At 41.5% G+C, this 23,637-nt stretch overlaps 3 protein-coding genes across 9 annotated transcripts in view; 1 reads left to right on the forward strand and 2 right to left on the reverse strand.

The window, feature by feature from the left end:
• The window catches only part of MBTD1 (mbt domain containing 1), a 35,240-nt gene extending 19,898 nt beyond the window's left edge, over window positions 1-15,342 (forward strand). For 6 of the 7 annotated variants that reach the window (XM_027749521.2, XM_027749520.2, XM_027749522.2 and 3 more), the window contains 5 exons: window positions 540-687; window positions 3,201-3,283; window positions 3,600-3,834; window positions 4,493-4,570; window positions 11,444-15,342. In XM_027749521.2, the coding sequence (XP_027605322.1) occupies window positions 540-687; window positions 3,201-3,283; window positions 3,600-3,834; window positions 4,493-4,570; window positions 11,444-11,562 (663 nt within the window). In that variant the 3' untranslated portion in view covers window positions 11,563-15,342. The remainder of the gene's footprint in view (window positions 1-539; window positions 688-3,200; window positions 3,284-3,599; window positions 3,835-4,492; window positions 4,571-11,443) is intronic. The other variant, XR_005566869.1, reaches the window with a different exon arrangement.
• Window positions 15,343-15,960: 618 nt separating this feature from the next.
• LOC114003019 (nucleoside diphosphate kinase) lies at window positions 15,961-18,612 on the reverse strand. The gene is made up of 5 exons (XM_027749513.2): window positions 18,513-18,612; window positions 18,143-18,275; window positions 17,481-17,582; window positions 16,636-16,748; window positions 15,961-16,197 (listed from the first exon to the last, which is right to left on the reverse strand). The coding sequence occupies exons 2-5, from the start codon at window positions 18,269-18,271 to the stop codon at window positions 16,080-16,082; spliced, it is 462 nt and encodes a 153-aa protein (XP_027605314.1). The 5' UTR covers window positions 18,272-18,275; window positions 18,513-18,612; the 3' UTR covers window positions 15,961-16,079.
• A 1,186-nt stretch (window positions 18,613-19,798) lies between these two features.
• On the reverse strand, window positions 19,799-23,637 carry LOC114003020 (nucleoside diphosphate kinase-like). The gene is made up of 5 exons (XM_027749514.2): window positions 23,537-23,637; window positions 22,962-23,094; window positions 22,329-22,430; window positions 21,517-21,629; window positions 19,799-21,174 (listed from the first exon to the last, which is right to left on the reverse strand). Exons 2-5 carry the CDS (start codon window positions 23,088-23,090, stop codon window positions 21,057-21,059), a joined length of 462 nt encoding a protein of 153 aa, XP_027605315.1. The 5' UTR covers window positions 23,091-23,094; window positions 23,537-23,637; the 3' UTR covers window positions 19,799-21,056.

The raw sequence follows: 23,637 nt of genomic DNA on the forward strand, positions 1-23,637 counted from the left end.
TTTTGCAACTGTTCAAAACCAAACCTCATCTTGCTGACTTGCAGAAGTCTACAAAGACATTCTAAGGATGTCCTTGACTGAAAGGGAGGCAGTCCATGTGAGATCTGTTTTAAAAAAAGAAAGAAAATATAAAAAGTAGCTTAGCAGAATTGTACAACCTTACCAGTGAGGAGTGTGGTTATGATTTTCAGTCTTTTATCTTATTAATGGTGTTCTGAATATCCTTGCAAGCTCAGGAGTGTAGACTGAGTTATAAAGCTTTAGAAGTAGAGCTGGTGTTCCCAAGAAAAACTAGAGATCAGAAAAAGGAAATGTTCATCTCATAACTTTGCAGTTATCAAAGGTACGTGTGACAGTCGTACACAGTCCTCGAGACAGGTATGATTTGGGGGTTTTTTTGTTAAAACTGAATGTCCTTCTAAGTGTTCTTCCATTATTACTGAGTTCCTTTCACTCTTTTGAAACATGGCATGCTTGCTTTCTAGCCTGCTCACGCCGTTCAAGGTATTTAATGTCAAATTTTGTTTTTCTTTACAAAGGTGTTAGCAGATGGCTATCTTATGATTGGGATTGATGGCTCAGAAGCAGCAGATGGGTCTGATTGGTTTTGTTACCATGCCACTTCCCCTTCTATTTTCCCTGTTGGTTTCTGTGAAATTAACATGATTGAACTAACTCCACCCAGAGGTACAGAAAGCCTTCTGACCACATTTATTTTGAATATTTCTCAGTGATATTGTATGTGCCATATGCTTTGTTACTTAACTCAGTCTACAGAATCTGTGTCGCTTTTTAGGGCTTTCTCAAGTCTGAAACAAATGCAGCAGCGTTACTTCAAAGTAGTCTAAAACAGAGATAACTAACTTTTCATTTAGAAAAGGTCTAACTGAACGTCTGATTGATTCTCTGGCTGAAATAATTTGCTTTAGCTGCAAGAAATTGAGGGTTCTTTAAGAATAGGAAGTATGGGAGTCATTAAAAGGGCTGTTTAAAACGTGTCATTGCTTGGGAAGCCCTGGCCTCCGAAAGGATTAATGAACACTGTAAAGAATCTCAGGCTGATTAACAACAATGCCAGTTAATTTTTGTGAAGACTAAACACAAACTTGAGCTTTGAGGAAGTTGCCATTAGGGCTGTGCACTCCCTTCTGTGAGGAAAGGCTGTGTGTCCACTGGCACATGTGCCTGCGGAGGAAGGACTTTGCCTTCCTTTTCCCATTTTATTGTCTTGTCTGACAATTGACAAAGAGGATTGTAACCAGCTGTGTAACAGCAGATGACAGTTGCTTTCTATGGATTCCCCCCTCCCCATCATTCTCGTTCTTGCAGACTTCTACTTGTATTTATTGAATTATTTTTCTGGGTGATAACTACAGAGATGATGTAATGCAACATGAAGGAAGTAATTTCATATCACTTTCATTGTTGTACAGTAATGACTCTGTCACCTTTGAGTAAGTGGGAAGTGCACAGATTTGGACAGATTTACTTTAATCTATTGCCTAGAAATTCATGGGCACCAGCACCCCTCCAAAAAAATGTGGTGCAAGAGGACTTTTGCAGTAGAAGTATTTGTGGGAAGCAAATGCTTCTATATCAACACATATCAATCAATTTAGAAATAAATACATGGAACTGAAGAGACAGAACAGCAAAAAAACTTCCCTTCTGTGATGAGACTTGACCTCTTCACTCTTCAGACATTACTTAGCAATAGTATGTGGATTTTGTTGTTAGCACATTTATGATACTTATGTGTTTCTTGTATCCTGCAGCCTTATCCTATATCTACATGTATGTTTTCCCTGTCTCTGCAGTGTTTCATAACAGCCCTATGCCATCAGTGAGAGGAGATTATAAATCACACGTGCAATAATCTAAAAGTCATTTGAAAGAGGAATTAACAGCAGTAAAATACAGACCATAATACGCATTAACATTTAAATAGGATCAAAGTGATCAAAGCTCCTTAGCTCTTATGAGAGGGGTATTTTGCTGTCCAAATTATGGGATGGAAAATGGACAGTTTCTTAATTCTGACTGTTCTGACAAAGCCCACGTGTACACGTCTCGTGTGGTGAACAATTAAAGGATTTAAATACAAATATATTGGTCTAGCAGGGGAATGTTGCATTGAGAAGAAGAGTATTAACATGCATAACTGATACATTATTACCATTATTAATTGTTAGCTCTCCAGCTGCATCTGTTCATGCAGATATTCCATACCCAATGTGAACACTCTGATCCAATTTGCATTTAGCATTGTGGATAACTAAGTTGCTGTGAAATCTTTGGACTTCATAAGCTCATTCCTTCCAAACATCTTCATCTCTTACTGAAATCAGTGGAAGATTAAGATGCTTAGACACTTTCAAGAGGGGGATTGAATTTTGGGCTGTGAATGCTGAGTCTGGCCCTGCAGTGCTGAGCTGGGATTCAGTGGGAGCTCTCTGCCCATACATAGGTGAGATACAGATCCCCCGTCTCCCACACTATTCCCACTGCACTGCCATCTTTTCAGGATGTCCATCACTACATATTACTAAGAGAAACCTTCCAAGCTGCTATTGCTCCAGCTAGAATTGAGAACTGTTGAGCTAAAGCAGTTGTAGAAGTTGCCCAAAGTAAAAAATAGTCCTGAGTGTTTTATGCACGTTCAGTAGAAGCTACATAGATTTGAGATATTGTTTTCTTCCCTTTATAATAGCTTTAAAAAAAATCCTCTGATTTTCTGTATTCTGTTTTTACCCTTACTTAACTTTTAAAATATCCATGTTTGTTCTTACCATTATGTTCCTAATAATTCAAGTGATTCAATAGTGGAGCTCTTTCCCCACAGGAAAGACACTGGATGTGCTTAATTCAGTGATCTGTTCTGGGGCATTTATATGGGGCATTTGTACAGATCAAGAATCTACATGAACAAAAACTTCCAGTATGAATCATTAATCTTAACATTAAATGATACCTTCTGTATTACCCAGAAGTTCATTCATCTTGTTTGTTGCAAATGGGCAACATCCAGGTGCCTGTTTGTCCCTTAGACCAAAGCTCAGAGAATGGAAGTTTCTGATGTTAATGTTTTACTTCTTTGTTGTCTTTTTAGCCATAACACAGTGCCAATGTGCTATTTTTGTTGTTATTCTTATGCACGAAGTTTGCAGTTGATGTATGAAGATGTTGTTTAAAATTCACAGGTTATGCAAAACTCCCTTTTAAATGGTTTGACTACCTCAGGGAAACTGATTCAATAGCAGCACCCGTAAAGCTCTTCAATAAGGTAATAAAATTACACATATTTCCATGTATAATTAGTAATTAGTAACAAGTATTTTCTTTAAATTTCTGCATTGTGCATGGGGTGGACCTATTTCATTAAATACAATTTTGAAGAAGACACAGAGACTCTTGGAAATAAGAACCATTTGAGTATATGAAGCTTGAATATCTCCAAAATGTTAAGTTAGTGCACGGTACTTGAAATATCATCAATGATATTTGGGAGTTTTCTGTAGTAAGTTGACTGAAATATTTGTTTCGACCCTGTGCTTAAACTATTAATTAACGTGTTTATTCACTGATGTTTGCTTTTCCAGGAAGTTCCAAACCATGGGTTTCATGTTGGAATGAAACTGGAGGCTGTTGATCTGATGGAGCCTCGCCTGGTGTGTGTGGCCACCGTCACCCGCATTATCCACCGGCTCCTGAGGATACACTTCGATGGCTGGGAAGATGAGTATGACCAGTGGGTGGATTGTGAGTCCCCAGACCTGTATCCCGTGGGATGGTGTCAGCTCACTGGGTACCAGCTCCAGCCTCCAGCACCACAGTGTGAGTTCCAGCTTTGTGGATAATGGAATTTCATGGATGCTGATTTTTCTACCCTCGTCCTTTGCAGTTTAGGTCTTCATGCGTAACAAAAAATAGAATAAATTCTTGCTAATGCTTGAAAGTTCGAATTCACAGTTCTGATCAGTCCCACCTTGACTTCCAAAGTACTTCTGAGTGTTTCTGTGGCTACTTACCATTTTTCAATGCCAGATGTTTGTTTGATGCAGGGGAAAAACCCTGTTACTTGTCAGTTCTGGATGATACCAGTGAGAATTTATATTGCTTTAAGACTGCCAATATATCTGCTTTACCTACTGAATTTGGTGGAACTCAGCATGAGTTCCATGTACTCTGTTCATGTGCAGAAGCATTTATATGGGAAGGCTGTATTTTATTTGCTGCATCAAGACTTGTCCTCTCAGGTCAGGTGATAATAATTGATAACTGTATTCTAAGAACTGTTAGTTGGTTTAGTTGTTTAATGAGAGGGTAATAATAGTGTTAGTAGTTTTATGCAAATGGGTTTCCACGATAAAGGTGTTCTGCCTTTGTTCAGTCACTAAGAAAAAATTCTGTAACTGTGTAGCACCTTTGACACATTCTGAAGTGTTTTTTCCAAAATACTGAACCTCAATTTTGAATTCTTAATTTTTTGCAGCATCAAGAGATAGCCAGTCAAGTTCATCCAAACAGAAGAAAAAAGCTAAATCGCAACAGTACAAAGGACATAAGAAAAGTGGGTGACAAAGTAGTGTTTGCACTTTTCCTGTTGTTTTAAAGTTTGTGGTCTCTCCCTAAGTCCCTGTTCTATTTGGAAATGTTTGTGTCTAAATAGGTGTTATGCTTAAAGGTGCAGTATGCCATAAAAGGAACTTTTTCATTGAGAATAACCATTTTTATAACTTGTGATAGGGTAGATGTTGATGATGATGATGATAACAATAATAATAATAATAATAATAATAATAATAATAATTTGTAGGTGGACAACTGTTACAATATTTAAATGTTTTGGTTAAATAATAGACTGTGTAGTTGTACTGCCTAGTACAAAGTACTCGGATATCAACACAGTTTGACCTCTGCTCTTTGTAACATATGTGGAGGCATAAGAACCAAGTTAAGGGAATGAGAAAAAATTTAAATTATTGTCCAGCTGGTTCCTTTTTGAAACAAGAGTGACTTATTCACCAGGGTTTTTATATGAAGCATCTATATAAATAAAGCTTTTATATTATTACTTTCAGAAACAATGAACAGCATTGCTGGATGTGACTGTTCTTGTCACAGTAAAACATAATAAGGACATTTTTAAGAATTTGAAGTATTCAAGTTCTTTCCACAGAGACTGATTCCCTTGGAATCAAATTATCTTGATCTATTTAGACTTGTTTCCAGAGTGGTTTTTTGTTATGTAGAGCTAATGTGAGGAATTAAAGCCTCGTCTTCCTGGTAAATTTGTGAATGGATCTGTTAAGGCCAATTGGAACCTTCTTCACTAGTCATTGGGAAAACAGCCTTTGCTTTGTTGATCTCAGGACATGAAAGGACATTGAGCAGTGAGTGCCACAGATAAAGCAGGTGTCTGGGAAGTTCTTCAACCTCTTGGTGGGTGCCTCAGTCATTGCACTGTTTCTCCTTTCCGCTGTTGGAAGAAATAACAGTTAAATGCAGATCCTTCTGAGAATCTTGCAGCAGTATTTTTTAAATAGAATTCAGGTACTGAAAAAACTCCTGGTTTGAGAATATCCAGGGAAAGCTGTGAGTGCCGTTACCTTAAGGTAGGCTCTGTCATTAATTAGCTTTGTGTAGGATGTGTTTTTGAATAATTCTGGACTGTCTGAGCAGATTTTGTTCAGTAAGGTATACTACTAGACCATCCTGCTCTTTACCCCATCCCTCTCCTTCCACCTAATACCTCTGAGAGTTTCCTCCCATCTCCTAGAGTAAGTGTGACACAAGCACTGGAAAGTGAACTCCTCTAGTGCCATAGGAAGGAGATTTATTCTAGTGGAATTTGTTCTTCATTTCTCACTAACCTGAAGAAAATATTGGCTATGGAAGCAAGGGAGAGCTTCTGGTAGTTTGTTTATTCAATACTAAGAAATCCTCTTAATCATCAGAAGATGAGAGAACAAGGTCATGAGCAGTTCGAGTTGGCTGCCTCCTGCGTGGGGTTTTTCTAAGTAGGTTATGGCAATGAAAGTGCTGAGTCACAGGAAATAATACTAAAAAATTGTCTACTGTAGCTTTTTCTTGTTCAGCACTTGTAAATAAAAAAAATAGAATGTTATTTTGTAAAGAATTTCAGTCATAAAACTGTATAACCCAGCAGTGGTGCTTTCGTGGTAACATGTCAGGTAACCGCAGATGATTAACGAGAAACTGTGCATGTCCTAAATTAGATTATTTTTAGCAAAGAGGGGTTATTTCCACACACTTCTCATGTACTCACAAAATAGTCCAGGATGTCACTGAGTCATTCTGCTGTGTATGTATAATGATGCAGATTTTTACAGCAGAGTGTCCCCTCCTTACTGAGAGCATGGAGAGAGAGGAGCACGTGTTCAGTGGGAAGGGGAACTGATTGCATTGTGAATGTTTTGTGGATGCTTTTGGGAATACTTGGGAATCACTCCCAGTTCTGTTTCCAGTAGTGTTTATTTTGGTGGGTAGGGTTTTGTACCCTGTGCCTGCTGCTCAGAAGGCTATGCAGGTGAATTCTTGAAGGGTAACTTGTGTTTGCTTAGCCAATTAATTAATAACGAGGGGTGCAATATCTCCTCAGATTGTCAGCTTTCTCATAAGTGCATATATCAGAATAAGGTTACTGAAATGATAATTTGACCTTGGTATTTTAAAAGCTGGGGTTCTGTAGACACCTTTCTGCCTAATCAAGCTCTCTAAAAGGCTCGTCCTGAAGTTGTCTCATAAGAAGAATATTTAAGCATGATGGTATCTTTAGCATATATATAATCCACTTACCTTTTCAGGGCTAGGCTTTTGTTTCTTGTTGTCTGACAAGACTGAAGCATAAGCAGCCATAGTTTTGATATAGCTGAAAGCAGTGATGTTGTGTTACAGAGCTTGCATCCCTCATATCATAGAGGAATTGCCTCAGGCACAGAATGGCAATATCTTAGTGATAAAGGAGGAACGTGATAATAATTTGTATGGGAAGTGCTTTTGCAACATTTTTTCACGAATGCAGTGTTTAATTATTCAAAGGCATTTTAGAAGTTACTTTTGCTACACATTTAAATGCTCGTTTATGTTTGTAGGGCACTGTAAAAATGGGGAACACCATTTTAAGGGGATTAAGAAGTATGTATTTTTACACTAGGATTTTGGAGGTGATAAATTTTACTTGGAGAGGATTATTTCCCCAGAGCCATCCTTCTGTCTTTTAGTCACAGACACTGAAACAGCTGCAGTTTCAAACTGAGCCAAGATGTCTTTGAGTGCCCAGCCAGAGCATTGGGTGTGACCATGCAGTGTAGCTGCAGCAGAAGCAGTTTACAGCATTTATATGTCATTGATAGAGTTTGAAATAAGTGGGTCATGCTGTTAAACAATGCCCTTGAAGTCCTACCAGTCCTCTAGGAATCAGGGACTAAAATGTGGCTGTTGAGAGCAATATTCCCAATAATGACTGAACGGTGCCACGTACAGGCCCTTGTTTTCCAGAGTGGGTGAACGTGAATCAGAGCCATTTCTCAGTTGAACAGTCAGAGTTACTTGATGCACTTTAACCCAAGCGTTTATTTTAGTTTGACTTGATGTTTAGAGAGGAAGATACGAGTTGGGAAGAAACCTGTCAGTTTGTCCAGCCCACCCATGGCAGGTGAGGTGCGGAGGAGCTTCTCTGGGGATGACGAGTTGACTCCTCCTCCATATCGAGCCTTTCCAGCACAGACAGCCCCGGAGGCCTTCCAGCCTCCCAGGACTAGCCAAGAGTTCAGTCCCAGCCTCCAAACAGGTAACTGGTCACAGCAATGTGTTACTGCACAGGGAAACCATGCAGCCTGTCGTGTGCTGACTCATCAAATCTTTCTTTTTGCCTAATTTTTTTTTCCTTTAAATTTTAGTTGGTTTTGTTTTGTTTTTTTTTTCTCTGTTAGAGAGCTTCTCATTCTCACTGATGCACCATGTCACGGAATTAATCATAGGAAAGGGCTTAGAACAGAGCTCCTCCTTCATAGGAAGGAGGCTGCATTATTGTAGGATGCTGAGAATCACAGAATCCCAGAGGAGCTCTGCAGAGTTTTAAAATGCAAAAAATGCGCTCTGTAAAACTGAATGGTAATGTGGATTTGGGAAGATTTGATGCAAGCAAGACATCAACATGGATTATCTTTTGCAGAGAAAGTACACAGTAACTAAGTGACTATAGACAGTAAATAAGGATTTTTGCCTTTGTATCAGAAAAAGACAGGTACCTGTGAAAATATCTTCAGAATGTAAGTGTTACTTGAAATTTTGTGGGTTACCAAGATGGAAAATATATTTTGAACTGTGTAATTGTGCATCTGTGTGAGGGAGCAGGGAAAAACTCTAAAATTCATTTCTCAGTAATAATGGGGAAATAGCTTGAAGTTTTGATCTCTTTTAAGGATAGTTTAATGTAAACAATCTTCCATTATAGAAGTTCACTGCAAGGATTTAGTAGTTTTTTCTCTTCCCTTTTCTTAATATCTATGGCAACATAATGTAGCAGGTAAACAAATTGTCGCTACCAAATATGTTACAGCAATAAAATCTGTCAGACAAACTGGATGATGCTCTCCCTGCCCCACAGTTGCCAGGTTGATAGATTTAGCTTCAGATTTGCTTGATTACTCCCTTAAACTTGCCTTAGTCTCTGTAGGCTGCCATGTCAGCACTTTTCATTGCCAGTGGAGTACATCCAGAAAGGTTTCTCTTGCCCACGTGTTATCCATTAACAGACTGGGACACGGGAACCCACCTGCCACCTTTAGACCCTCAGGACAAATCTTTACTCCCTTCTGCAAACCTTTCAGCACTTCTCAAGGACTCCTTTAGTTTCCCTTCAGCTTTCTGCTGGTGTGTACATGCCTCTTTTAGCAGTCTTTGATGCAAAGGAGGAGCCTTGCTTGGGAGTGTTCTGGAGTGTTTGTTTTTGCACAATTGTTCTTCTCTTATTGCAAATCTACACCTGAATTGCATTGGTATAGTGCAAAGACATGCCCAGTCTGAATTTCTGTGTCAGTAGATCTCAGAGTTCCCATGGAGCTCCTGTGTTCTTTGGTTTCTGACACTCAGTGCTTTCTATGATCATCTGGGGGGAACTTTTCAACATTCTGAGTTTTGGTGAGGTTGGACAAAGTCGGTTTTGTTGTGATGTAGCCTTGTCATTGCCCAAAGGTGTTTGTTCTTAAATTGAAACCAGCAAGACCACACCTTTTCAGTCTAGGGAGGAGGAGAACATAACCCTGATACCAGCTAGTAAGTTCATAACATGTTTGAGATTGGCCAGAACTGATTAATGACATGCATATTCCTCAGCAACATCCACTGCCTCATGTTCCAGTAGCTGTAGGACTGATGTAGGCACAGTGCAGGGGGTGTTTATATGGCTTGGCATGGAAGCATATAAGATCAGTAACAAAACAGGCATCTGCTCTGAAACTCCTTGTCCTTGGGAGATCTCAGTGAGGCTCAAAACCAGTTCTTTCTCCTTTTGTACTGTCATAAGCACAGGAGACAGAAGGTTTCAGCACTTCATGTTGTTTGTGTGAAGTGGTTTTGCTCTCTAGCCAAGTCATGGTGCTGCTTGAGCGTCCACCAGTGCTTGGCATTTTTCAGTCATTTCAAATGATCTTTTAAGCACTGAAGTTCAACTGTTGGACAGCTTCACTTTTAAAAAGAGCCTAAAGCCAGCCTGGCAGAGGAGGAGACTGTTGCCAGAGACTCACCTGATCTCTGGACCATGTCACTTCATTCTGCCTTGATATCTGGGGGGTTTGAATGTCATGTCATGGCCTGTTGTTGTCTCCAGGCAAATCACTGAGACTATTTAAAAAGGGAGTACCTTGCCCATCTGCATCCCTTCTCCTTCAGTCAGGTGACTTCCATTAGCTTTCTTTATTCCTGTTTTAAGTAACTTGATGTGTAGCTTTTCTTCTGGAAGATGGTAGTTAAAAGCTGTGTAACAGGGACAAATGAAGCAAAGGATCATTAAATATCTGAATGTCAGGGCTTAGGTTCAAGTTAGCCAGAGGCAATCCAAATCATGTGTAAGTCCTGTTCCTGCAGAAGCTTCCTGCTGGGGGGAGAAGGAGAAGGATGTGCCTGGTGAGTTTTAGTTCTGTGTAGCTTTTGCTTAAGGTGTCAGCAGCATATCCAAGTAACCAATTGTGTATTTTATCATTTAGGCAGCACTTTGTTGTCCTCCACAGATCAGAAATCTTGATCAGAGCTGGGCATAATACAGGGAAAAGTATTTGAGGAGAAAAAAATGTAAGGAAGGGATTGTGGGCTGTGTAGGTGGGAGGAGGCATCTATTAAAGGAAGAGATGAGGAGATCTTGTATTATGCTGCAACTTTTGGCATCTTTTACTACCTTAATTTTCAAATTTTATTTTTATTTAGCACAAGAGCTTGTTTCAACATAGAAGATGACATAGAACATTTATAAAAGAATAATCAAATGGCTTGTAAGTTATTGCAGGCCTACCAGTAGCAGCAGGTTTATGAGTTGGGTTTTTTACTTTCTTTGCATATTTCTGCATTTCAAGATACATTAATAATGTGTACAAGCTTTATATTCAGTAGTTATAAGCTTTAATACTCTTCTCATTCATTTGGTCATAGAGAATCATTTATTTTTGTATAATCAACCCTTTAACATGGGTACTGCACCTTTAATGAAAGTTTACATGTTTTGTTTTCAGTGTTCTTTTCATTGTGCTCATATTTTGGTAATTGTCACTATTCATTAATGAAACTGGAAGAGTAATTGTAACATTATTGCTATTCATAACATCTTTTTTTTTATGTCTTAGATCTCATTTCTATTTTCTTTTGACAAAAGAAAGAAGAGAGAAGATGAAAACTCAAAATTGTTTTGCTTGAATGAAACACCTTCTGGGATATTAAAATTTTAATGATGGATTGAGAAATCTTTGCTGATATTTTTTCTTGTCTTACATAGACTGTTTACAGTAACTGGGCTATTTAATGTGAATTGTAGGTTGGAAATGGCCAACAGTTAATCTCATTTTTACTTGCATAAAGACTAAATAGGAAGTCAAGATTGAAGTAAGTGTTGTTCTGAGCAACAATCATTATCGCTATTAACCTGTTGTTACCTTCTTAGACCAGGGGTTTAAAATAATAAATTCTTGAGAAAACCCTGTAGATAATCTAGTATTGTAAATTGAAATTAAGGCACAACTTAAAATTCAGTTTATGGTCAGAAAGGATCTGCTTCCTGTGGGATCCTGAGTGTTAAAGAATTGCTAAAATGCAGAATATAAGAAAATGAGAAATCCAGGGTCTGTCCCGAATTTCAGTAATATTAAGGGCATTTAGGGAAGAGTTGCATTTTACATTTTACAGATCTTTAATGTTAATTTCTTATTTGTAGTGACTTCATTGCAGCTGAAGGAGGAGTTGCTGGATGGAGAAGAGTACAGCTTCCTTCAGGGAGCGTCCGACCAGGAAAGCAACGGATCTGCCAGCTACTACATCAAACAGGAACCATGAGGCAGCTCAGAAGAGTGAGAGGCAGAGGATTGGTGATAGGAAAAGAGCCTTTCTCCAAGACTGACTGATGTTGTTCCCACTTGGATGGTGCAGTTGGGGTGACTGTGCCTGGGGCACTTTGCTGACTGTAGATGAGTTAGACTCAGTTCAGAATTTTTTGGAAGGGTGGGGAAACTATTTTAGTGAAAAAGATTTTTCAATTTATTAAAAACAAAAAAAATGGACACTTTTGTGTTGTATTTGAAGCTTTTGAAAGAATTTTGTAATATTTTCAAGTTCAGATTTATTGTGCATTGTTAACAAGAACTGAAATTCTAATTTTTTGGTAAGATTAAAGTTTAATTAGCATGGTTGTGGGAAGTGGTTGGAGGAAGATATAGTTGCAAATACAAATGAACTGTCATAACAAATGAACCTTTTTGGTACAAGTTGGGAGACTTTTAAGACTCTTGTGAACTGCACTGGTCACGCCTCTGTTTTTCATTGTGAAAATAAGGCGTTTAAGGCCTAATTTAGAGGCATAAATTGTATGTGGAAGATAGTCCTGTAAAGCTCTACTCAGTGAGTAGCCCCAAGTGCAACGGAGCCATCACCTGAGGAGGATTTTAACTTTTCAAGATGTTTTTGTTTAGTTTAAAATACCTTTTTTTTATATAAGGTTTTGTTTTTTAATGTTCCTTAGGGTCTGATTCAGTGCCCATTAATATCAGTAGCCTTGTCGTCGACTGCAGTGGGCACTGGATTGGGTCTGCAAAACTCTTGTCTGTACATGAATGTCTGTAGTCTTGGAATGCATCAGCACATGTTTACAGAGCCCTATGCCAAACTGGAACTTTAGAAAATTCCCTCATTTGGAAGATTAGTTTTAGCTCTGAATTTCGACTGAAGAAGCAGCTTAAATGGACAGTAACTAAGGACTCCCTTGGTGGTGGTAAGGAGCTTGTGAGTATTCTTCTGACTATCTTTTTCCATTCAGAAAGCCCTAGATGTATCCTTACCATCTTGAATATTTATCTGTGGACATTCAGAGCTGATGTTCCACGTGGTTTCAGGTGAGCTGAAAAGAGCCATGTATTGTGGATTAAAAAATTACTTCAGCCCTGCATAGCCTGCAATATTCATGTCTTGCTGCAGTAGTGTAATGTGGAAGTTGAGACTTGAGAACAGTATAAAATCGTATCTTTTTCAGTATATAATTCATAAACTGGATTTGCTTATTGCCTGGAATTCTTGTCTCACATCAAGTATTCCACAAGCCCCACGTGTTCACTGTCCTGACTTTTACGAGGTAAAAGTCACATAAAGGGGTGAAAACGATGACCAGTAAAACACAAGGTGTTTTTGCAGGAGCTCTTAATAATTTGGATTTTCTTTCCATATTTTTAACCTTTCAACATTTTTGTAAATGACCTCATTCGTGGAGTTGATGAGTGAAGTGGTTAAACAGCCCTGCAGAGCTGTGACTAGGAAAATGTGCATCAAGAGCTTTAGCTTTTACCAGTAAGGTTCATTAACTAAACTCTCAGGAATTAACTGCATATGTTCTATAAGTGCTTCTGGGTCTTCGCAGGTCCCCTTCAGAGCAGTACAATGATATCTGACTCTAGACCATAAATTAGGGCTTAAAAAAAAAAAATCCATCAAAGTTATTAACATCTGTGTTCCTACAGCCTAAGAAATGCTTTAAGGATATCAACCCACAGAGCCCCAGGAGACCATTTTTGTATATTGTTGTTTGAGCTTAAAAAAAAAAAAAAGTGCATAGAAAGTTGAAAACCAGCAATTTGATTATTTTCTAAAATATTGCTCTAACTTTGGGTACATAGTATTGGTGATATGCACAGGTTTACCTCATTCTATGCAAGAGGGGTTAATTATGTAAAGTTTTGTATTTACTACTGGAAGTAAAACATGTCCTGTATAGTGTAGGAATGTCTGGAATTCTTTTCTCCCTTACTGGTAAAATTTCTTAAATAGCGACCCCTTTTTAACAACAGCTTCTTCTACTGACAGGATCTGGTAATCAGATTAGAAGTGTCTATAACTTCAGGTGGTAAAGACATTATAGCTCTCTAAAATAGCCATAAAAAGGACTTTGTTGGGCCTGGTAGACTTCAAATACCTTATTTCAGATTCTGACCTGCCTGTGATGTTTCCTTTGAATAGCCTGGATTGGAGAAGTAGGATTAGAGACCATTGTAATGACACTTTGAGCCTTGGTTATGGTTTGGTTCCCCACCCCACCCCCCCTCCATGTTCTCAAATTAATCCAGCTCTGCAAGCATTGATTTGGTTTGGTAAGTAAAGCACTATTGATTTATTCATTTTTTTTTTTTTTAATGCAGCAACTTGCAGATTGTCCCAGTCAGCTGGAACAAGGTTCTCACAAGTCTTGCTTTCTTCTCTCACCAGCAGCTTCTGACTTCAGTAGAAAAACTATTGCATTAATTTGTTTCATAATGTGGAAGGTCAGGCTGGAGTGAGTGAGGTGTATTGCCAGGTCACTAAACCTTGGGTTCCTGAGTATTGCCCAGGCTCATCCCTGATTTCGGAGTTACAGTCGTCAAATGTCAAGAGGGAAAATTAGTCCTTAACACTTCCTGTGTTGAAGAAATGTTAAGAATCTGTTTTGAAGTCTGTCAGTCTTTATAATATTCTTTTATTCATCAAACACTAAAGTCTGTGAGGCGACGTGTGTTCTTGGGTACCTGTGTGACTTCAGGAGTTGGTGAAATGTCTTTTGTGTTTCTGAACTCAAAATATGCCTGAATTGTGTAATTATCGAGTACAGTGACATCTGTCCTAAGCAAACCACACAAGGAGCTGCTGAAGTCCCTTGTTCAGGGGAGGCTCAAGGAAGACCCGAGTGGAGTTCTGCCAGGGCTGGAGGGGTCTCGGCAGTGCCAGCGTGCCAGGGGTGTCCGTGTGGCAGCTCCCTGGGTTTGCAAAGCATTCCCGTGGCTCTGGGCACTGTTGTCTTGGCTTTAAGCTGTGGTGCTTGGCTAAGAGAGCAGCAAGTGTTGGACACCTGAAACCTTCAGTGGGGTCGGACTGGTTTTGGCATTTGGCACAGCAGGTTTTTATGACCATGAGGTGGCACAAGTCCTGTCCCTTTACTTGGCCGCTGCCCCTTTTTAATTGCTCAAAATCTCTCTGCTGGTCTTTGATTTTTATGTTATTTTACACACAACTCTCTAACCTGTTCCTTGCTGCGTCTGAGGAAAGCTACAGCAGTTATTGATTCCTTGTTCTACGGATACTAACACGGGTTTCAGTGTTTGTTTGGTTTTTTTATTGTTGTTTTATGTGATGTGAATACCCTCCCGTCAATATTTGTACGATGGTGCTAATATATTTGGTAACAATCCTTTATTGGGAAGGGATTTTAAAAAACTGTGATTTCAGCTGAATTTTTTCTTCCTTTTGATTTTTTTCATATTTAAAACGAAAAGCCACAGCCATTTATACAAAAAAGGCATCAGCTTTGGCCCCTGGGAAAATGTTGGGGCGGGAATCAAGATTAAACAAATGGGGTTTTTACATCATTTCTGTATGTATTTGATATATAGATCAATATCTGTACAAATTTAATCTTTTTATTTTCTTGGTAATTTGTGTGGTCAATGAGAGAGTATTTAAAGCTTTCTCATGCAATGTACATAACTCAGTGAAGAAAATGCTTTTGGAGAAATTAATGTTACTTTCATTTTTACGAGACTGCAGATTTTCAGCATGGATGTGAAAAGCATTAAAATTATAACTTTGTGTACAAGATGAAAATAATTCACTAAATTTGCCTTTTTTACACAAAATAAAAATGATAAAAAAGTCCTTTTCTGAATAGTGATTGTTTTGTTTAAAAGGCACTATTTGGCATATACATAAATGCACTCCAGCTTCTCTCGAGAATGCAGATTAAAAAAATATGATTTGTAAAAGATATTTTAAGTAACTGGGTATGTTGGTCTGACCACAATTGAACCATGTAAGATGCTGAGCACAAGCTAAGGGTTTTAATATGAGATGGTGGCATTACATAAGCATTTAATAGAGAGCAAGCTTTGCACTTGGTCTCATTTCATTTGGTATTAACAGTTGTGTAAGGAAGGAAATTGTGTAGTATCCCGTTTTTTTCCCCTAGCTCAGTTCGGCTGTGCTGGAAGCAGCTCCAGCCTCCTGTCAGCTCTCTGCAAACTGGCTTTGCCACTGCCATGATTTCAGGAGCTTTCAAAGCAACTGTGCAAGGGACACAACTCCCTGCATTTTTATTCTGATGTGCCAGTGCACGGCATTTCTTGTTAACTGTTCCTTCTACAGGAGGGAAATACTGCATGTCTAAAGTTACTTGCATGGCTGTTTGAACACGGGGTCTGTTGGAAGTGAAAGCACCACAAGGAGTTAGTTCACACCCATTTATTTGACAGTCACTTTGAGCACTAAGATAACCGTGGTTGCTCCCAGGTCAGCAGCTGGAATGAGATGGTGCATTAGAAGGCACAAATCCTTGTGGAAACTCATCACTCATAGATCCAGTCGTGTGCACAAGGCTTGAAGTCGATGAGCTCTGCGGGTTTGAACCACAGGTTGATCTCCTTCTGCGCGCTCTCCACGGAGTCGCTGCCGTGGATGATGTTCCTGTGGAAGGAGACAAACATTGTTCTCTATAAAAAATACACTTTCAGCGACCTCATCATTCTCCACATGCAGAAACTTGGATGAAGCATCTAGAGCTGCGAGACTATTACTTTTATTTCCAGGCCAGTGTTACACCAGCTTCACTCTGAGACCTAATTAGGCCTAGCAGGGTCATGAGAGCTACTGTTCTACACCAGCCCCTGCCTGAGCTTACGTGCTGCTCTGAGGAGGAGCTGGATTTCAGACAGAGTCACTTTTGTACCATTTTCTTAAGTAGCAGTTATGGATTGTGACCTGCAAATGAAATACCATCAGATGAGGGTATCCACCACTAATTCTGGCTTTCCAGATATAAAAGACTACCATCAGATTTTATGTTGGCTGTTAAACATGGAGTAGTAGTTGGTTTTGATCTCAATTAATGAACTGAGTACAAACCTTCCCACTTGAATGCAGAAGTCACCACGGATGGTACCAGGCTTCGAGTCTGCAGGGTTGGTTTCCCCCAGCATTACTCTCCCAGTTTTAACCACATTGAGTCCTTCCCATACCTTAAGGCAAAAAGACAAAACCACTTCTGTTAATCCATGCTCATACAAAATACCAAAGATTAATCTTTGCTAATAACATACTTTCCAAAGAAACAGGGCCTCTACCACTAAAAAAAATTAACCTTGCCTAGATCCTCTCTCTTAGGCCTGTAGGAGTGACTAGGGAAAAAACATATGAATTGGAAGTGTTTGTAAAAAGGACCATCAACATTGTTACTCCGGTGAAGGAGATACTTTTCCAAGCCTCAGACTTAAATAATGCATAAGGCCAACTCCAAAACCTTTCTGTTTGGGTAGGATAAGGACACCCTGATGAGCTGCAGGCACTCCTAGTTAGGTACAGAGTCAGGAGATGCTACTGGACCAAGTACATTGTTTTGAGGGGAGTGCAAGAAAGAATGACACAGAAAATGGGTTTCTGTGTCAGAGAGCCTCACCCTTTTTTGCCTAATACAGAAGATTTTTGGTGCAGAAGATTTGCTCTCAGGAATTTTGCTTAATACGTGTTAAGCATTTTAATACATGTTTTATACATGCACTTTCCTTCTTAGTAATATATAGTAATTTCTTGACTGTCTTAATTTTAATTTTTTTGTTTTCTTTTGCCGCTATCTGAACTGGGTAGTTTGAAAAACTGTTTCTGTAACAGTATCTCTGACTATTTTAAATAATTTACAAACCAAGACAAATTTATTCAAGCAAGTCATCTTTAACTAAAATCAAGCCACTTACCATGGCCACAATAGGTCCAGAGTTCATGTATTTAACCAAACCAGGGAAGAAGGGGCGGTCTTTCAGGTCAATGTAATGTTGTTTGAGAAGGTCTTCAGAGGCCTTTAAAAGGGCAGATGTAACATCAAATATCAGCTTTTGAATGTCATATCACAAGAGGTGTTGCTGCTGCAAGGCTATGGCACTAGTGACTGGACTCACCAGTCATTAATGTTATCAACAGCCCTGCAGTGCTGTTGTGGGTATCAATGCAAGCTCCTAATGTAAAATTAAAGGAGTGCACGGCCCATTTGTCCTCTGTGGCAGTGTCAGTGTTGCGAGCTGTCAATATTATTTCTTTGCATTGCAGTGACCCTCAGCGATAAGCAGAGCACGGGCTGCCTGGGTGCTGTTACCCAACACAACCTTTCAGTCAAGGTCGGTTCAGCTCCCAGTCGGGCTGCACCGAACCATTTGGGCAAAACGTGCTTCCTTTGGACAGGGGGAAGACCCGGTGCTGGGCAGGAAAAGGAGCCTGATGCACGTCCGCTATCAGATTCCCATTCTGACGCGGAAAAAGCCGCAAAGGAAGGTTATCTGTGTGTGCCCAAGATGACCTGTGCGTGCCCAAGCCCCTCTCTGGCAGGCAAGGGAAGGCGTTTGGGGGGAATGCGGGGACTCACGTGCACGAACTTCATGGCCACGAGCCGGAACCCTTTCTGCTCGAAGCGCTTGATGATCTCCCCGACCAGCCCCCGCTGGACGCCGTCGGGCTTGATGGCGATGAAGGTGCGCTCGGCGTTCCCAGCCATGGCCCTGCGGGCGGAGCGGGGCGACCATCGGCCTCAAGGTCGCCCGCCATGGCCGCGCCGCCCCGCCCGCCGCGCCCACGTGGCACCGCGATGGATGAGCCCCCCCGGCCCCGCTGTGTCCCCCCGGCCCCGGCATCGACCCACCGCACCGCCGCCCTCCGCCGCGCCCGCACCCGGGCGGCCCCTCCGCCCGCCCCCCGCGGGCTCCCCGAGCGCGGGGCCCGGCCCGGCCCGGCCTCACCTCTCCGCAGCTCCCGCAGCCGCTGCCGCCCAAGGAAGAGGAGGAGAAGGAGGAGGAGGAGAAGGAGGGAGGGCGGCGGATCCCCCGCCCCGCGCAGAGGAGGAGCCGCCGGGAGAGCGGCGGCGCTTCGGGGCGGGCCCGGCGGGGCGCGGGGAGCGCTTGGGAGCGCGCCCGGGAGCGCGTCCGGGAGCGCGCTCGCCCGCGGCCGCCAGCGCGGACCGGGACGGGACGGGATGGGACGGGATGGGACAGGACGGTGGCTCCCGGTGCCGCTGGTGCTGTGCCCCAACGCTGCGCTCCCTCGGCCGCCGCCGAGCCGGGGGGGCTCTTGGCCGGGCTGTCCCTTGGCCGGGCTGTCCCTTGGCCGGGCTGTCCCTTGGCCGGGCTGTCCCCACCGCACCTGTCGCCTTCGCCTCCTCGAAAGCCGCCCGAGGGTTATTAGTTTACAGCTGCAGCAGCGGGGGCTTTAAGGCTCTGGCACACTGAAGCGATTGCGGATGTTTAACTAAATCTTTTTTTTACTTATTGGTGCTGGCGCTGCCGTTTTCAGGTGTTCCCGCGGTCTGGCGGCGGATGGTGCAGCCAGCCCAGCACGCCTTGAAAGCATATTTCTCACAGGAAAGTGGTGTGGGATCTGTAACCCAGGGAAGTTATCGGTGATTTTGCTGGGATCCAGGAAGATGAAGCTGAAAAACACAGGTATAAAACGACACGGTCCCAGTACTGTGTCCTAGCAAGAAGCAGGAAGGGTTGTTACTTTTTGTTATTAAACATTATGATAAGTTGCCCTTTACTAGTTTACAAAACACCTTTTCTCTTCCTGAGCGAGATATAATCATACACAGTCACTGCAGAGGGGATATTAATGAAAAGCCCTTTGCAGTCCTTGTGCAGTCTCTTATTGATGGGACACTGACACTGGACCTGCTCGGGCACCTCAGCCATGCAGGAATGTTGCTGTCCTCCACCTCCTCCCAGTCTCATCACATTAAAAATACTAATCAGCAGCTTTCTGACAACCCCCACATCCCCAGATAACCCACGTTTCTCCATTTTGTAGTAATCAAATCAAGAAAAAGAAATCTCAAGTAACCTTTCAAGCAAAAATGGAACTGGAGATTACTCATCTCATGCCCAGGTTTGTCACGTACTCCCTTTCCTCCAACATTTAACTTCAGTATTTACCTTCTGTAACAGTGAATAATTTCAGAAGAGGAACTCACAGCCTCACCTACATGCTTAGGAAATTTGTTCCATCTCCACATACTCATTGATATAAGACAATATAATTAAAATATCCTTTTATTTCACTTAAGAAATAGCAAATGTTTCATTTTGTACCATCTCTTTTTTAGGAGTTCAATATCTCTATAAAGTATCATAAGCATTCAGTTCAACATACATTGCACAGTTCATTATTTGAGTCTCACTACAGGGAAAAAAATCATGGGAATCAAACAACTAATTCCATGAAACACTTGCTCTTAGTGAATATAATGTTGCAGGTAAATAAATACATAATATCAATCCCAACTTGTTCCTCATCCAGTACAACTTTTGCTGCTAGAAGTTCTGCAAGAGGCTGATGTTTCTCTCTGATAGAAGCAGAGGGCTCTACTGAAATACCTTCAGCATTATTATGACTGTACTTCTTTACATCATTAAATTAATACAAAACACTTCTAAAACACTTCATCCAAGGACAGTTTGCTTTGTAGTTCCAACTACTATGGAAAGGACACAAATGAGAACAAACCTGAATTATCAAACCCTAAATTATCAGCTGTTCAGCCAGCAAAGCAAACATCACTTATTGCTCTGTGCAATGCCAGAGGGCTGCTGCTGTGAAGTGGCTGAAGGTAGATCTCCCTCATCCATCCTCACATTAATCTTCTTTTCACATAAAAGGGCATTTCATAAAGCCTGACCGGTTAATCTTTCCTTAAAATGCTAAATAAATCCCATGTGGGGGGAAAAAAGCAAGTTAAAACAGTGTTAGCGTGGAGGACAGTTGTCATGTTAATCAGAGTTGAGCTCTGTGTACGGGCACAGAGCATTTTGGGGGGGGAAATGGGCTTTTTTTCTGTAGCTGTTTTGGGCATGGGGCACACTTGATATCAAATTCAGTCCTCAGCATTTGGACATCTTAGCAACATACTCACAAACCACCAGTTGTCCTTTAACGTTGGAACAAAGTTAACTTCTAACACCAAGCCATTTGCACACGGAATTATTGGATATTTTTTGACCAAAATTTTTTTTTCTATTTACCAAAATACTCTCTATGACTATAAAGTGTTCCAGGAAAATATGCTCTGTGTCTTGATCTCATATCTCTCAACCCCAGAAGCAGCTTTTTAAAAGTACAATTCCATCTATGACTGGACAGCCTTTAAATCAAAGCAGCAGCAAACACTGGCTCTATTTAACGTTCACAACAGAGCAATCTCACAGATTCCTGAGGTTTCTACCAGGGCTTTGGAATAGCTAGAGGCTGGCAGCTGCTCCCGGGCAGTAGGGATATCAGAAGATGCAGGCTCAGTGTTAGTCATAGATCCACTCATGAGCACAGCTTCGGTAATCAACCAGTTCTTCGGGAGTGAACCATAAATTGATCTCTGTCTCAGCACTTTCCACAGAATCACTTCCATGAATGATGTTCCTAGGAAAACAAAAAGGTGGATAGAAGAGTAAGAGAATCCTCAAACTCGAAACAAAGCAAGGCTCTTGTTTTGAAGTGGTTTCCATTATGGAGAGGAGCTTTAAGCATCTGTAAAGCAGGAGCAGGCACAGCACAGGCAGTCCCAGCTTTGCTCCTCATTTTTGTCAAAATGGGGACAACCACAACTCAATTTCCATCCTTAGAGCACAAAATTACTTGAGCCCAGGGAATGGCAGCTCCATGAGTAAGATAGAGAAGGATGGAGCACAGTTCCTCCATATATCATGATATAACACTTGATATTTAGTGTCTTTGGATGATATCAAGAGTTTTAGAACATACCTTCCCACTTGAACACAGAAGTCACCACGGATAGTGCCAGGCTTGGAATCAAATGGATTAGTTTCTCCCAGCATCACCCTTCCAGTCTTAATCACGTTAAGACCTTCCCACACCTTAGAAGGAAAAAAAAAATCCATTGAGATTATTAAATCTTAGCAACAGACAATTTCCACAAGGACACAGGGCTGCCCATCATGGCACAAGTCACCATCTGAATATTTGTTTTAGTGAGACTTATTTTATCCCTAATTTTTCTGTCAGATTCATGAACATCTGCTGATGTTCTCTTCTTCTGCACAATCCCCCTTCTTACCCAGAATGGGGAGAGAACCATTTTAAATCTCAATACTTTAAACATCTTTACTCATGGAAGAGCCAAACCTCACCTATTTTTCAAATACACTATCAAGAAGAAAAGGAGGAAGTCCCTTCCAATGAAATTAGATCGAAAAAAAATTTCAAAGTTACTCTAACTTAGGAATATAATAAAAACATTTCACCATCCTTTTTCAGCTTGCCTAATACATGGCATTTTGTATTGAGGGGGCTTTTGTGCAGGTTTACTGTTTTTCAAGGTCCATCTTTGGTTCCCCTTTTATCCCTCTTCCTCAATATATTTACTGGAATGAGAGAAAGATTATGAGAAAAGATTAAAAAAAAAAAAGTGTTAACAGCACATCTTAATTATAGTATTTGAATCTGGGTTTTTAGGTCCTTTTAAAAGTAAACTAGAATTCAATAGGTAACACAATCTCATTGCAGGTAAGACAAGCAGTGTTTTTCTGAGCTGAGCTTCACTGTCAGGAACTCACCATGGCCACAACAGGTCCCGAGTGCATGTACTGCACCAGCCCATCGTAGAAGGGCCGGTCCTTGAGGTCAATGTAGTGTTCTCTCAGAAGGTCTTCAGAGGCCTGTGTTCAAAACCAGCCAGACAAACAAAAAAAGCTCACTGTAAGAACTTAAGAGCATAGTGAAATCACAGAGATTAAGCTCAGAGCACTGGTAATCCGGAAACTTGCACGCACTTCAAAATTCAGAATTTCTAGCATCTTCCTAGGAGCACTTCTGGTCCATATGAATTTGAACTGTTTGCTTTAACCACAACTGAGCTTAGAAAAGTGTCTGTAACCAGTACAGATGGTTTATGTGACCTGGGATTTGTGGAAGATGTTCAGAGATATTTATTAGGCATGGGATGCACCTGAAATATTCTCTTCGGACTAAGGACATCAGGTTACTAAAATTAGCATGCTTAGCATGCCTAAAGCATTTAGCCAGAGCTGGGAACTGGAACTTTTCCAAAAACACCCAAAATAAGACTTCTCAAAATTTCAGGTTTAAATATTCTGCAGACTACATTTGCTGGTCCAGCACGCTGCTCTATTTCAAGGCTACAGGTGGTATGAAAGAAAGGGGAGACATACCAGTTAAGGAGAGCTTACATGTATTAATTTCATGGCCACCAGTTTGAATCCTTTCTGCTCGAAGCGCTTGATGATCTCCCCGACCAGCCCCCTCTGGACGCCGTCGGGCTTGATGGCGATGAAGGTGCGCTCCTCGATGGAAGCCATCGTCCTGAGGAGGGAGAGAGGGAAGGAAAGTCGTTATCCCAGGATGGGCAATCCCAGCCCTGTATCTCCTGTAACATCGGCTGCATCTGAGGGTCGGTGGTCACTGCACACGGGTTTTCACAAGCGCTGCGGGAGCGAGTTTAAAGCAGTTTTCCGAGTACAGAAACAATTCGCGAACACTAAAATCAGTAAAGCTCTGAACGGAATGGAAGGCAAAGCCCGTCACGGATCCACCTCCCAGCGCCGTGCAATAAATAAATCCACACGCGCAGAGTTTTCGTCTGGAGACCCCAGCGCGGCCGGAGGGCTCCGCGCCCCGCACACCTGGGCAGGTGAGGAGCGCGGGACCCGCGCGGGGGCTGCGGGGAAGCTCTGCGGGGATGGGGGGCCGGGGGCTCTGCCCGGGGGCCGGGGACACCCTCCCGCTGCCCCCCTCCCCGTCTCACCCGCTGGCGGTCCCGGCGGCTCCGGCAGCCCGTGTCACCCGCTGGTGGCTTTGCCACCGCTCTGTCTGCGCGGGGACCGGCCCGGCTTAGCGCTGAGCCCC

The sequence above is a fragment of the Pipra filicauda genome, unplaced genomic scaffold (assembly GCF_003945595.2).
Source record: "Pipra filicauda isolate LSUMZ 115617 unplaced genomic scaffold, ASM394559v2 scaffold80_size11013439_pilon, whole genome shotgun sequence".
Lineage (NCBI taxonomy): Eukaryota > Metazoa > Chordata > Aves > Passeriformes > Pipridae > Pipra > Pipra filicauda.